The sequence below is a fragment of the Patella vulgata genome, chromosome 3 (assembly GCF_932274485.2).
Source record: "Patella vulgata chromosome 3, xgPatVulg1.2, whole genome shotgun sequence".
Lineage (NCBI taxonomy): Eukaryota > Metazoa > Mollusca > Gastropoda > Patellidae > Patella > Patella vulgata.
In genome coordinates, this window is record NC_065881.2 from 46,154,242 (window position 1) to 46,170,997 (window position 16,756).

Sequence of the window (16,756 nt, forward strand, 5' to 3'; positions counted from 1 at the left end):
CGTTGAAGGTTAGAAAAACTTGGATACAAGATGGCAGCTTCCATGCGAAGATTTAGTCGAAACTTTTCCAACCTATGCTTTAAAGATTTACAGTATTTTAGAAAAGGACATTATTTATCAGAAAACTTCAGAAAGGTATTTATACTCAAATATTTTACTCTGTAAGTGTGGACCGATCAGCTGGCAGCAAAAAATTGATAAGATACAAGAACCAGACATACATGTAAGATAGAGTGGCCCACAGACTCAATTATCTGTAGTATATAAACTGACCTGTTTTAACAGCATGTTGTCACGCGGATCAAAACTTCGTTTATGAGAAAAGTGCTCTCACGGGCTTGCTCGTGCACTGTAAGCAGCAAACAGTCGCCCAAGATAGACATTCACGTGACAATATTCATTCACTTATTTATCAATGAAGCCATGTAAAAAATTACGAACTAGATTAAAATTTTGGCTAAAACTCCGCGATTTAATTTCTAAGTTAGTTGATTGTAACCAATGACGTATATATTGTAACGGTTCTCGGTTCAGAGTCAACTCATGTAGTTTCGCCCTTTTTCTATCTTTTAAATCCACTCTCGTGGCAACATACCGACACAGCAAGACTGTGAAAGTTACTTTTATTTAACCGTAAAACTCTGTTGTTAGTGGGCGCTTTAGTTACTTTAGAAGTTACATTGTTGCTAGCTCTAAATACGCAGAAAAAATCTGATACTGGAAATTAATGGAACGAAATTATTTTCCCTAGTCTCAATTAACCAGACGTGTATGATTAAAATAAAATTACGGTACTGGTCACAAGACTCGGATTCTAATCATTTTAGGGCGCTGCGATATATATTTAAACTTAAATTTCTCTAACATTTCACTAAAAGATCTCTATTGTAGAACTCCCAACTTATTATGTAGTCATTGTCATGCCGGTTGTTTTTAATAACAGAATTTTCCAGTCATCATATAACAGATCAAAGAATTTTTCGAGACGCATTGTCACGTATCGACTTCTATTTTTGGATTATCTGGCGCCACAAATAGCCCAATCATATCAAAAAGCATGCAGTTCCACCTTGAAATGGGTTCAATTGATTTACGGTTTATTCTATAATTTATAACACAGTTTAGAGCATAGTGTGTAGGAGTTGCATTTTTGACTTCTAAGTAGATTCTTATACAGAATTCCGGATGCAATGGTAGACATTTGGACCACTGCTGCCGAACCGATTTGAAAATGCTTAAGGCTTTTTTTCTTTGTGCATGTCGTGTGCTTCTCTGTTTTTGATGTGTATGATTTTTATATTTATGATAATTATTTGAAACAAAATAGGATTATCATAAAGGATATTAAACATCTACAATATGAGTATGGTAAGCATTCTCTACATACTGCGTTTGTAAACCACGAAATTCACCCCTTATTAGAAAGTTTTAACTATAGTCTATTGCATGTAAACGTTAAAAAAATAAATCGTTAATTGTACGTACGTAAAAAAACGAAGAAAGCCGACTGCGGAAATTAAGAATTCGTTTTCCAGAGCAAAATTTGAAACTTTGATGTGACCAAGAAACATAATTCTTTTTAATGAAAAAATCTACCGCCGTAACGCTACTTGGGCGATCAACTTTTCCATATAATTAGAAAGTCCCATTTAAATGGCCAAATCATACAAATATCCAACTTAACAATAGTTTAATTGTTAATGAATGATGATTTAAATGGTAATTCTTATCATATTTGTTAAAATAAGCCCCAAATATAGCTGGTTTATTGGATTTTTGTTATTTGCACGAACCACTCTACATAAGATAAGTAGCCGATAGTAGCAATGCAAAAGCTTTTTTTATATTTTTCTATCTGACTAAAACTGAATATTTACTAGCATTCCAACCCCCTTCCCATTTAAGAAATCCCCCAAAATTTAAAAATCGGTTAACAAATAAAAAAGATATTGCACTTTTAAGACCCCAAATTTATGGATGTCAGTATACACTTTTTTAAAAAAATGCCAAAAAAGCGACCGAACGAAGACCATTTCTCAGCAACTTTTGGAGATATTGGCATCAAATTTTCATGAAATATCCTTCCAACCATTAACTATCTATTGGAATTTTTGAATTTGGGCTATATAATTTATTTGGTTTGATATTGGGTCTGCAACATGGATAAAAAAAACCCAAATTACGGGTATTGCTTTATTCTGGTAGAATTAATCCTTATAACAACTTCCTACACTGCTCCTCGATTTGTAGGTATCTAGGGATTGTTTTTCATTCAACTTATCATTGTCAGGTTCTCTGATCCGCAAAACAAAGTGAATTCTAGGGATGGAACACTGGACATCCTATACTCATCTAGCCCATTCTCTTTTCTGGCAACAGGGAGCCACGGTAGCTCAGTGGGTAGGACGTTGGCTCACTCAACTGGATGTGCCATGTTCAATTCCCGCATTGGCCGAGCAAATTCATTGTGTTATACACACCAGCCTCCCCCCGGATGTACGAGGGGAGGCCTAGCAAGTTACAACATAGTCATTTGGATAGAATGGAAAACTCATGTCCTGTGTGTGCATAAAAGAACCCTAGACAGTTGGAATTCAAAATAAAAGAGTAGGCTCTGCACTAGGCTGTTGGACGGCTGTTTTGCAAAGTTTCCTCTCATAGCACACTGCAATGGCGTGTTCCCCTCACTCACGTCCCCACCGTCTTCATTAGCCCAGTAGGAGTAGAACATTAAACTCCATTTCATTTTCTTGTAACAGATTCCATATGTCTGTCATTTGATCACCAACAAAATAGAAAGTAATCCAAGAAATAATTTAAAAAAAAAAAATAATTTTAGGGAAGTGTTATTAGAATCAATAAAATATTGTAACAATACAAGAGAAAGAATTCAAACCGTGCACCAGACTATATACCCCTAAAAAGTGCACGCAAAAATCGTGCCCCTGAACTAGCCCACTGTTAGCAAAAGGGAAACTTGGTTGAATACGTTCACAATAACAAGAAAGGGGCTGTGGTCTGCCCCCACATCGGGTGGAGTTATCTTTTCTTTTCTTCCACATGATTTGTTTTCCCGAGTTCTGGCACTAGTTCCAATTGTTGATGAATGAAATATAGGTCAATATAACAAGAAAAGGGGTCATTTTATGAGAAAATACGTTTACTTCCAGTGACGAGCATCGTTTTTGCCTTTTTGTATTCATTTATTTTTTCAAAATATAAAAAATCAGTCATAAATACGTTTCTGAATGACCAAAACTCTGTTTTCTCCTCTTCACGAAAAGTAAAAAGTCATCGGTGTTGGTGGTCATACACCTTCCCGAAGTTGCGGAACAAAAACAGCACATTTTGCGGTCAATTTTTTTGACAGTGATAAAAACAGTATCGGTGGCGCCCCTAGCGAGCTTTTGCATTGCTACCGATAGTAATCCAACAAGTTAGATGTTACTCTTTGATATTCTGAGGACGTAACATCTAACATCCGAACGGTCAAAAGCTTGTCGCAAAAGTTGATAACTAGTTTACTTCTTTCAGCGGACGGCAAAATTCATAATTTTCAATTATCTGCACTGCTAACACATTGAACTTACATATGATATTCATGTAGGTTCCGAAAAAAAAATTTTGCTGTCTTTTTTAAGAGATTTCACAAAAATCTTCGCCTACAAGCAACAAAACACAGTGAAACAGGAAATGACCTACAATGGCGAAAGTTGAAATCTGTCATGGTGCACATTACGAACGGAATTCTTTAAACGAAATAAAATCATGAGACTATAATTTGAAGGCGATCATTTTAAATTTATTTTTAGTGATGGTCCGATTATCGGTTTCACTATTCAGTAGCCTAATTGGCCGATGAGTGGCCTATCAGAAGAAATTTTACCGATATTTGCGTAGCCGATATCTGTTCAAAATGACTCGGCAGCCAATAAATCTTTTCATAAAATATTATTCAAATTGTGAACAAAGCATTCTCTCTAGTCTCTTACTTAAAATGACACATGACCCTTTTATTTTAGTTGCCGTGTGTGTGATACAAGACTCAATGCTTTATTATAGATATTTTCAACTTATAGATAGAAAAAGCGGGAAAATTTCACGTGACATTGACAAGACAGAAGCTATCATAATCAACTGGTAGCGATGAAACATTCTACGAACGCCGACAAATTTAAGGATTTATATTGTAATCAACATTTACTAACATTTTATAAATGATAATCTCAATCATACCGCCTATGCTAGAATTTACCACGGCATAACGGCAAAACTGGTATATCAAGGTTGTTTGTGGACACTCTACAGGTCACAATTTTTATCTGATTTCAATGAAACTTGAAATATAGGTTTATCACCCCAAGATTGCGGTTCTGTTTGATATTGGCATGTATCGGACTGTAACCTCATGGATTATGGCTCCTGATTGTACGAAAAATCACGTTTTTAGCTTGTGAACACTGTAGAGGTCACAATTTTTATCAGATTTGGTTTAAACTTGAAATGTATCTTTATAACCCACAGATCTCAGTTCCTTTCGATATTCGTGCATATCGGATCATAACTTCCTGAATTACGGCCCCTGAAAAATCGCATTTTTAGCTTGTGGACCCTATAGAGGTCACAATTTTTATCCGATTAAAAAAACATTTGAATATATCACCGTTACACTCAAGGATGACTGAGTTCGAATTTCGTAAAAATCGGACCAAACTGACGGACAAAATGGCCACCCCTCGTTCGCAAATAGTGTCAAAATATTGTTTATCAGGGTTGTGGATCCTCTGGAGGTCACAATTTTCATCTGATTTTGATGAAACTTGAAATGCATGTTTATAACCCAAATATCTTGGTTCCTTTCGATTTTCGTAAATATTGAATCGTAACTTCCTGAATTATGGCCCCTGATTGTACGAAAAATCGTGTTTTTAGCTTGTGGTCCCTCTAGAGGTCACAATTATTATGCGATTTAAAAAAACATTTGAATATATCACCGTTGCACCGTAATGTTGTCTGAGTTTGAATTTTATTAAAATTGGACCAAAACTACTACGGACAAAATGGCCGCCCCTCGTATGCAAATACATGTAGTGTAAACATCTGGTATATCAAAGTTGGGAACCCTCTAGAGGTCACAATTTTGAACTGATTTTGATGAAACTTGAAATGCAAGTTTATAACCCAAAGATGTCAGTTCCTTTCAATATTCGCGCATATCGTGTCGTAACTTCCTGAATTATGACCTCTGAGTACGAAAAATCACGTTTTTAACTTGTGGTCCCTCTAGAGGTCACAATTATTATCCGATTTAAAAAAAACATTCGAATATATCACCATTACACCATAATGTTTGTTGAGTTAGAATTCCGTGAAAATGGAGTCAAAACTGCCTGACAAATTGGCCGCCCCTCGTACGCAAATAGTGTAAACATCTGGTAAATCAATGTTCTGAACCCTCTAGGGGTCACAATTTTGATCCGATTTCGATGAAACTTGAAATGCATGTTCATAACCCAAAGATGTTGGTTCCATTCGATATTCATGCATATCGGATCGTAACTTGCTGAATTATTGCCCTTAATTGAACAAAAAAAATCACGTTTTTAGCTTGTGGTGCCTGTAGAGGTCACAATTTTTATCCGATTTAATAAAAAAAAACGTGTGAATATATCACCATTACACACTAAGATCTTGGTTCCTTTTGATAATTGCGGATACCCGAACTTAACTGGCCCCTGATTGTTCGAAAAATCACATTTTTAGCTTGCGGATTCTCTAGAGGTCACAATTTTTTTACGATTTTAAAAACCGTTTAAATACATCACCATTACACCATAATTAAGGTTAAATTCGAATTTCGGGAAAATCGAAATGGAACTGCCCAACAAAATGGCTGCTCTTTGTACACAAATTGTGTAGAAGTGTGTAATACGAAGGTTGTGGACCCTCTAGAGATCACAATTTTTATCCGATTCAGTCCCTTTTGATATTCGCACATTTCAGGCCATAACTTTCTGGATTATTGCCCCTGATTGTTTGTTTTTAGCTTGTTCTCTATCCATCTCTGGCAAATTGTGGGCGTATCCTGCCTGGCAGTTGCTCGTTATGATTGTGAAAGCCTAAATGTCTTTTACGAGAGTCGGAGTACTCGAATCAACACACAGCCGCCATTATCAATGATTGTCAACTCACTTTTTTTCTCATCCACCAAAGAACCGTAAAGTTTCTTTGCACATAATACAATAAGAGCGGTATTATTGGTTAATCAGCTTTAATTATCCCACTTTGATCGTTGCCATTTCCGAAAAGAGTTTTCTTTGTATGCACTTATTTATCGATTGGTACTGCTATCTATGGCAAGCTTGTTGAGGAATGCATGTCAACGTGTAGCTTACGGATTATCGTTAAAAAATTTCTAGGGGCTTGTAAAAGCAGTGCATGTCAAGTAAATATTTACTTTTGTTTTTGTGTAGGTCATTTTGAAATAAATACTTTTTAAAGATATATATCACTTTTACGGGAAACTATGATAAAGAACCGTAAGTGCAACTAATGTTTTATCAATTGGTGGAGCCTTTTAATAACCACATGTTTTGTGTTTTGCTTTGGCCTATTCATCAGCTAACTTTTTTATACATAGGTCTGTAAGGTGTGTGATCCACGATTCCACATTCTGTACTTTTACCTGCATATAATTTTGATAAAATCTCTTTTGGCTTATAAATTGATTTGACAGTTGTGTTCAGCCTTTCCTTTCAACTTATTCCTGAGTCTGAAATGTTACCTACCCAAGTCTAAAATTTTGAGGCCATATTTTTTTTGAGTCCGAAATGTTGTAAGTCTGAAATGACGAAGGGCCAAAATGACATGTAATTGTCTGATGGTAGGTGGATATTGTTGATATTCCCTTTTACAAAAGACATTATTTCATGGGCAATTATATCAACACTGGCAATGAAAAACTTCTGAAATGAATTCTTTTAACCCCATCAGGAATATATGTGATATTGGGCGAATCCAAAACCTTCAGATAAATGTATCTGAAATTGTTTAAAGCTAGGTAGGTTTCAGCTGATCAATTGGGTAAATAAATGAATTCTGGGATGTAATTTGTAACTTGGTTATAATTTTTTATTTATTTAATGTAGAATGTTATCAGATTTAGTAGAAGTATCATCAGTAGACAATACAAAGCACCATGGCTGTTCATGTTTCCATTGATACCAACAGTTGAAGCTATTGGATTTGGTTGGAGTAAATCTAAAGATCTAGAAGGTATATAGATTTGTGAGATGTAAGCTTAGCTACAAATTTAAAACAAATTCAAAATAAACTATTCACGTGAAATAATCTTAATAGATTAAGTCCGAAAGAGCAAATAAAATGAGCATACAAAAGTGGAATGTAGTTCAATATATTCATAATTAATTGTGAGAGCTCCACTCAAAAGACGCAAATATAGCCCTACATTAACACAATTAAATCCTGACAGATCCTAATTAAAATTCATAATGAAATAAAACAATAAAGTACAGAATAATTTGTTTTGATATGAAATCAGCGATACAACCTAATATAGCTATTGAATAAGTGGTTTACTTCTAGATCCTAGTTAGGGTCTCACACTGCATAGCTTGTGTGAAACACTATTGTTTTTGTTAAAATTATTCTTATTATTATTATTTTTTTTATACGCCCACATTTTCATGTGGACATATATTTCGAATTTCGTCAAAATCGGCCAAAAACTGACAGACAAAATGGCCATCCCTCGTTCTCAAATAGTGTAAAAATATGGTATATCAAGGTTGTGGACCCTCTAGAGGTCACAATTTTCATCTGATTTTGATGAAACTTGAAATGTAAGTTTATAACCCAAAGATCTCGGTTCCTTTCGATATTCACGCATATTGGAATGTAACTTCCTGGATTATGGCCCCTGATTGTACGAAAAATCGCGTTTTTAGCTTGTGGACCCTATAGAGGTTATAATTTTTATCCGATTTAAAAACCAAGACAGTCACTGCAGCCTTATTACTGTTTCTGGCGTGGTTCACTTTGTCAGTGATGCAGGAAGGAAGGCCTGACAAGGAAAGCTGTCTAGTCATTTGGATGGCATGAAAAAATGAGTTCCTGTGTACACTTTGACAAGCATGTAAAAAATCCCTCGAAACTTTGAATTCAGATTTTTCCTCATACATTTGTAGCACATTGTATGACGTATGCCCGTCTTCATTAGCCCAGTCGCAGCAGAACAATAGGACGTTAAACCCCATTTACTATCATTTTATTTACTGTGCCCTTTTGATCAGAATAAATTCAAGTAAACTAACAATGCACCTGGATTGGCTACAAACACAAAATAGTCTTCTGATTAATACACCAACCATGGGTGTAAAATTGTTATCGAGGCCACTAATATAAACTGCTGCTATGAATAATTACAAAACAAAATGCTTTCAAGTAATAATCATACAGATTAAGATCATCAATTTACCTGTATGTTCTTTTTAGTAGTAGTGTAGTAGTGCTGTTGATCAGCACAGAAATTGTACAGGTCTGCCAAGTTTCATGCTTTTAACACTAAGTGAACAACTTAAAAATGAAATGGGGTTCTACTTCCTACTGTTCTGTCCTGACTGGGCTAATGAAGATGGGCATATGCCATACAGTCTTCTTTGAGGGTAAATTTTGCCTGGGCAGTGGCGCTACAGTCTACTTTTCTATCAAATTCTGTCAGGACCTCTTTTATGTGCACAGTGGCAGTTTTTCGTCACAGCAGAACATCTATACATTTTCCTTTGCAACTTTCTCGGCCAACAGTGGGATCAGACACAGGATCTCCAAGTTAGCAGTCTTACTCACTGCATCAACACAGCTCCCCGAACATATTCACTGAACTATTAATAAATTTATCGAGACAATCTGATAAGATTAGTACATTATTACTATATTATTCATTACATACATGTAGCTTCATCTATTAGAGACTGGGGAAGGGCTAATAAAGGCAGTAATGAGATCTAATTCATATTCTTTAATAATGGATGGTGACATTTGAATAATGCCTGGTATTTTGAGAACTTCAATAAATTATGCAGTAGACAATATGAATCATGGGTACATCAATGGTTAAAGTATAGGTTGTTAATCAGGATTTGAATTACATACTAATACAATCCACTCTTTCAGAAACAATTGATCCCCTGTCTTTCTTCAATCACAAGCATATAATACTCTGTAGTCTGCATGGTATTGCCATATTAGGGTAAGTTTTATTAACATTATTTTTTTTTTCTAGCCGAGAAAAGTAGTAAATTTGAAAGTATTATTAGTACAGCTGATCGTCTGTATGAATCTAATAAAGTTTTAGAACTCTATGACTACTTGGTGCAGTATAAAGATAAAGGGAATGCAGAAGTTCTATGGAGATTAGCTAGAGCAACTTGTGATAAAGGAAAGTTCAGTCGTGACAAGGAGCAACGTAAGCAGTGTATGTTTGAAGCATGTGAATATTCAAAGAAAGCCCTGGCTTTAGATGAAAACAGTTCTCCATGTAATAAGGTGAAATTCATTTAATGAATATTGGCAAATACTTCATAATTTTAACTATGGAAATAATTGCAATGGTTTAATCCTCACTCTATTTAGATCGTTTCCTGTTCTATCTAGTGTTAGATAACAATTTATTCCCTGACGGAATGTGTATAAAACATGATTAGTTAACAGTTGCAACACTAATTACAAATTGTATTACATGTGTCTATATGTTGTATATTTTCCTTGTATTGTGGGAGCCGTGATGGCTTAGTAATTAAGGTCCTGGCTCGCTAAACTGGAGGTCCCAGGGTTTGATCCTGATCTTGGTTTAGGAAGTTCCTCTGAATTTTCCGGTGTGGTTTCCCAATTGTCAGTGGTTGCATAATGGAGGGCAGGCATGTGCAAGAACCTTGACAATTCAAAATAAGAATAGGTTGTAACGCTGCTGCCCAGGCAAAATTTCACTCATATCACACTGAATGGTGTATGCCCGTCTTAATTAGTCTTGTAGGAGCAGAACAGTAGGATTTTAAATCCCATTTAATTTCATTCCTTGTATATAAAACAGGGGTCCCATTTGATTTTACATGATTGCAGTGTATATAGAAAAACACTTAGCAGTTGGAATGAGTGACAGTGTTTGTGGATTGATGATGCTGTAAATGACATGTCTTTATCTCAAAATGATCTAAAAGAGATATTTCACAATTACATGTTAAACTTTGGTTATTTTTTAAAATTTCAGTGGTATGCTATACTGCTAGATTATACAGCAGAATATGAAGGAACAAAAGTTAGAATTTTAAATTCATACAAAGTCAAGGAACACTTTTTGGTAAGAGAAATAACCACTAACAATGTTACTAGACCAGTTCTTTATGCAGTCACCATACAATACTTGGCTATGATTTGTAGCAGATTGATTACCAGATTTGTCATACAGTCCCCCAAGACTACCTTCTATGGTTTCCAAGGAAGGGTCATGACTGTTTACAACAGGTCATGTCACTGGTCATGACTGTCTGCAACTGGTCGAGTAACTATAAATACAGCTTTTGCCAGGTCGGGTTACACACATTGTGAATCAGACGCCATAAGACCTATCCCCTTACATGTTCCTATCAGGATGTCTTTGAAATTCATAACTAATTGCATGACTTGTTACACAGTCAGTCTCGCACAAGTCTGTGATAACACTGTTATAACTAATTGCAACAACATAAGACTTGCATCATGATAATTTTATAGACCTACCTAAGAATAGCTACAATTATGTTGGCTACAGGCAAACCTCCCTACGGTCATGTAACTCCCCAAAATCAGTCAGGACTTTTCAGCCAGGACGTGTGGCAGGACTTTTCTATGATTCCTTGCAACTTCCAGTTGTAGCTGGTCGTAACCTATTGGACTTAAAATCTCAAAGTAGAAAACAGCTTTCTTGAAAGAAGTTGCATAAATTCTGTGCGATCAGATCTTACAGATTATCAGTTAAGGATATCTGTATTCGTACTGTTGAATCTTGCAATTGTATGGTTGGCTATCGCACTGGATCACAACAATGCTGTCCTTTCAAAGTGGGTCATCCTGAACAGTGAATTATAGAACTCTGTTCAGATAAATCCTGTTCTGATAAAATATTTAAAAATAATTTTTGGTTAGTTTAAATTATTTTGATACCTAATAAGTCAATTGCTTAAATGTAAAAGAGTAAATCTGCTACAAAATGCCTTTTGTTGTGTTTCAGAAAGCCATAAAATTAAATCCAAAAGATGCTACATCTATATATTCTTTAGGTTATTGGTAAGTAAATTCTAATAAACATTTACTAAGCAGCAAAAGAAATGTCAGGTTGGTATGTTACTCTGAATAGACGCATTGCATAAAACTTGCCAAATGTTTTTATTGTATATTTGTGACCACATCTCCAACTTTACCTGATCAATAAGGCTCCTTCCCATACACAGAATTGAACCCAGGAAATGTTCTCAAAAACGCAACCTGACTTCTGAGATGGTAATGTGTCCTCCATGATTTTCATGTAACTTATGCTGCACGTGCTGTTCACCAGGACCAGCCCTATAAAATGCACCCCAATACCTGGTTGAATCATTCACACTACAGCGTCAGCAGCATGCCACGACTCACGACAGCCCAGAGGAACCAGGCGCTTGGAAGACTCGACACTAGTCACACTGCCAAGCCGTTGCCAATCCCTTCCAGGTCAATGTTCTGACCATCTACAGGCTTCAGCAACACTTTCGGGCCACCAACACCACGGATGATCACCCCTGAACTGGTAGACCAAGGGTTACCACAAGGCGACAAAACCGCCATGTTGTGCGACAGCACGTGCAGAATCCCTTCACACAGGCATCTTAGACAGCATGCCAGACAGTGGGAACACATGGAAGACCTATCCTTACTGATACAGTGCTTCAACGTCTTACCAGAGAGAACATCCATTGCCGTAGAACTTACCGTGGACTGATCCTCACCCCTCGCCATCAACGTTAACTCTACAGTTTGTCCAACAACACCAGAACTGGCGACACAGGCAATGGAGAATTGTTCTGTTAGCAGATGAGTCGGTATTGCGTATCAACTGCAGATGGCAGGACCAGAATATGGCGTTGACGTGGCCAGCGTTATTCTGACCAGGGGAACGAGACTCATGGGGAGGTCCAAGCATAATGGTTTAGGGCAGAATCGGCCTGAACCAGAGAGTTGGTCCTATGCCATCCCAAAATCTTGGTCCAAGGAGAGGAGGCGGCATCACAGCAGTACGCTACATCAATCAAGCTCTCGGACCCCACGTCATACCACATTTCGCACGTCATCGAAACAATGTTTTCCAGCATGACAACGCAAGTGCCCAGACCGCCAGAGTTACTAGGGACTTTCTACAGAAGAACAGTGTCAACGTTATGCACTGGCCAGCCCATAGTCCGGACTTAAACCCGATTGAACATCTTTGGGATGAAATTCAGAGGAGACGTAATAACGTCGTACCGAGAGCAAACACAGCCGATGGATTGCACCAGGCTTTTCTGAGAGTGTGGTTCCATGTGCCATTGGCGTTCATCAATTGTCTGGTTCACTCCATGTACAGACGCTGCGCTGATGTTATTGACACTCTCGGTGGACACACCAGATACTGGTGAATAAACTGTGTACAGACTCTAAATCTTCTCATAATGACTTGGAATTGTGATGAATTAATCACTAACGTGTCAACATACTGTTCACAAATAATTGCTTTGATAGTGTGACCCACCATAAATAAATATCTCCAAATATCTCGACAATTACGCTAAAATATTTATATATATACCAAGCCTTAAATCAGTTTCACACAATTATAGTCACTAAATAAAGGATCATGTTGTACTTAATAAGCTATGACCATTTAATCATCTATAAATAATAGACTGAAACTAGTTCCAAGTGTTGTCCATAAAATCCAGACAATTTTGAGTAAAAGATAGGTTACGTGCCCTTGTTTTGAAATTAGTCCCTCTAAACCAGTGTACCCACCATTCTAAATCTGATTGACAGGTCGGGATAATCCAGACTACCTTTTTACGAAACATAACAGAAAGCTGGAACAAGAAATTGAATTTAGAAATACGCGCGTTAGCCAACTCAACAATTGTTTTAAGAAACTTGTAAAAGTAAAATGAAACTACTGCTAGTATCATGTTCCTGCTCATGAAAGTGATTCAGAGATATTATTTGTACTAAACGAAAAGATGCCGCTCTTAACAGTGCAGTTAATGATAAAGCAATTTAAAAAATAAAACGAACGTAATTTCTAAAGCTGCTGTAATAACCAAGAAGCTAAATTTTACTGCTATTCAAAATCGTCAATAGATTTTTTACGGCTCTAATAGTTGATAGATTTGTAGAGAATTGCACATGCCATGGCTATTTATAGTCTCATACACTCCACCGCTGACTATTATCATAGTTTAAGACACAACCACTGAAGCGTGCACATTAGCCGTGTTGAGACCAACTTTCTGTAGAGTGCACGGGTCACCCTAGCTTTGATCCATTTATTAAGTCGTTTTCTAGAATGATTTGATTAAAGTGCCTCTCTGATTTTGAAATCGTATTGACTTTTTTTTTGCTGTTTAGTATATAATACACTAAGAAAATTAAAGAATAGTTTTTGCATACATACATGTCTAGTTATTTCAGTAATGTCCTTTACTATAACAATCTTTCCTCATTTTATTTAAATTAGGTGTTTTGTATTTGCTGATCTTCCATGGTATCAACGAAAATTAGCGTCCACTCTCCTAGCTACACCACCTTCCTCTACATATGAAGAGGTAAATGCAAAAACTTTATGTAAAGTTGATTATTTCGTTATTTACATATATCATATTTAGACATTTATATTCTTATGGATGTTACTATGGAATGTACACATCTGCATATTATAGTTGCCTCAACCTTTACATTATTGCTGGTGTTGCTTTTATGATAGTATAATAATTTAACTTGCCATCCAGGACTCTTATCTTGTCTTCTATTGAAATGTGATTGAATTATTCCTAAAAAAGTATTTCTCTTTTGAATTTCAGGCCCTTGAATATTTTCTTCTGGCAGAAAAGGGTGAGTACTCATACAATAATTATGAACTGGACTAATGTTTGCACCAGCATTCTTTTAGTGCACAACATAACAAAATAGTTTTGTTTATTCATATTTTATTTATTTTATCAAAAATCTTTTTATAACTGAATTACAAGCCTCTCTTTATTCTATACAAAGTTTTATATTTAGCACTTTTGTTTCATTTCTTTCATGATAATTAATTTTTTAAATTTTTTATTTAACTTTTGTTTCTTATCATTACAAATCACTTGACTCTGTTTGGGGTTTATTAGTTTTGTTAACACTGAGTTCATCTGATGTTCATATTGGTATGTAGTCATGGTAGGAATTGGTGTCGTGTACAGTTGCTGGTATCTATATTGTGTACATCAAGGATATAAATCTCTGTGTATATTTGGAGTATTGTTATATTTGTGTAAATATTGTATTATGCAAAAAGTGATTAGAGTTATAAAATAAATAACCTAAGTATTAGCCTTGGAGTAGTATGTGTTAAAATCAAACAGACTGAAGTCATCACAGTTATCGTATCAAAAGTCGATGTGCAATTGTCCAAGGATCAAGCATGCCAAGTTTCATGTCAATCGTGGTCAGAAAAACAGTCAATCTTAAAATGTCTTACTTTAAAAACAGGTTTTATTTAATGTGGTTTGATAAATATACCCATCCATGGTAGTCCGGTCGCTTAAGTGAAAAAACGTTTCCTTTTTGACAAAAGCATGAAAATTGGCATACGGTAGTTTTTGATGTTCTCTTACGAATAAGAGTGGGACATATGCGAACTGACCACATTTTTCAGCCGCCATTTTCCGAAATATAAGCTTGGTGTATAAAGAAGATATTTGGGCTTAAGCTTTAGTACTGCAGCAAAAACTTTCAAGCCCGAATAACTGGGGATGGACAACTGAAACAAATATTCTTATCTATACCATACTGGTCATCTCCTTCCGAGGCAGCCATACATTGTAAAGAACTCATCAAATATGGTTGCAAGAATGTCTGCAAGGCACCTTGTAAATGTACAGTAGCTTCATTATCATATACTGAACTTTGTACCAGCGATGAAACTTGTTATCGAACGTGACCAATAAAAGAATGAACATGGTGGGTGAATTTTCAAGTTAGTTGATCCTCCCGTTCAATTTTATTTGCTCCATTTATTCAAGTTTTACAAGCTCATCAAGTTAACTAGTTATCTAGAAATCGTTTATTATCGTTAATATTATAATGAGTTCAATCCGAAAACCGTGTGAATGTTGATTTCAGGCATGGCAATTTTCGGAAGTTCGGAGCATGAAAGTCAAAGATATGTGTTTTTGGTAACTAAACATGACAATATGGTAATGAAAGCACTTCTGGTGAGTGGGTGCTAAAACATAGATTTCGACACTTAGATCAAGTTTCTATCGTATCATGAAGCCAAAATCTCATATTTCGGAAGCAGTCATTTTGAATCCAAAATGGCATCCGAAAATGGGGTGAGATCGCATGTGTCCCACTTTTATTTGAAAGAGAACATCAAAAAATACCCATGCTTTTGTCAAAAAGGAAATGATTCTATTAAATATCGACCTAAGCGACTGGACTATAGTAAATTAGTGTAATAAAGTGAGCAGAATGTAAAATGTGGTTTAATGATGTTATTCTGTTGTGTATTTATGTTGGGGATTTATTCATGCAGCTTGTATATGACGTGTAGTGAATGTTCTGTTTAATGGAACAGAGAAAATAAAATCAATATGTAAAAAGTAATATACATTTATTTTCATACATCATAGGAAAGCAATAAAGTTATACATGTACACATATGATTAAAAATGTTTTTTGTTCAAAACTAACAATTGCTTTTGAAGAATGAAATATTCAAGCAATAATATTTGAATAGTATAGATTTGACATTTTAAATTTATTATCACACCGGTGTTATAAAATTAATTGAAAGCTTGTTCCCTTAAAAACACTAAGGAATGATTCATCAAAAAAACTTTTATAGGTGTCATTTTTTTTGTTTTAGTGGAACCAAATTTCTATAGTATGAATTTATTGATGTTGGGCAAGACGTATGAGAGACTGGGGAATAAAGATGTTGCCAAGGAGTACCTAATAAAAGCACGTGATTATCCAGTACAAACAACAGATGATGAGCAGGTAGTTATAACATGTTTGCTTAGTAACTCGAAGGCAGGACAGAGGGACTGGCAAGGAACATCATCTAATTGTTCAGATGGGATAAAAAAAACAAGGTCCTATGTACACATTGACATGCACGTAAAAGAACCCTTGACAGTTGGAATTCAATTGCTGTCCGGGCGAAATTTCACTCATAGCACACTGTATGGAGTATGGTGCATAAAAATAGCCATTTATCTGCATTTCATTCATTCTTTCATGGAAACTCAATGTGCTAGAAGGCTGGTAGTCAAGTTCATCTTTTAGTGGAACTGGAATTACACAGCACACAATTGTATTGAATACAACTACTGTTCATTACAGAGTGATGTTTCAAGGAGGCTTCTCTAGTGTGTAGAGGACTAGAGAAGCCTAGTTTAAAGGTAACTCAGTATTCAGAAATAAACAATATTTGTATTCCATT

At 35.7% G+C, this 16,756-nt stretch overlaps 1 protein-coding gene across 2 annotated transcripts in view; it reads left to right on the plus strand.

The window, feature by feature from the left end:
- LOC126814605 (regulator of microtubule dynamics protein 1) overlaps positions 1–16,756 on the plus strand; it is a 24,506-nt gene continuing 7,750 nt past the window's right edge. For both annotated transcript variants that reach the window (XM_050539875.1, XM_050539874.2), the window contains exons 1-8: positions 1–135; positions 7,149–7,275; positions 9,302–9,564; positions 10,286–10,375; positions 11,285–11,340; positions 13,787–13,874; positions 14,130–14,160; positions 16,178–16,311. In XM_050539875.1, the coding sequence (XP_050395832.1) occupies positions 31–135; positions 7,149–7,275; positions 9,302–9,564; positions 10,286–10,375; positions 11,285–11,340; positions 13,787–13,874; positions 14,130–14,160; positions 16,178–16,311 (894 nt within the window). In that variant the 5' untranslated portion in view covers positions 1–30. The remainder of the gene's footprint in view (positions 136–7,148; positions 7,276–9,301; positions 9,565–10,285; positions 10,376–11,284; positions 11,341–13,786; positions 13,875–14,129; positions 14,161–16,177; positions 16,312–16,756) is intronic.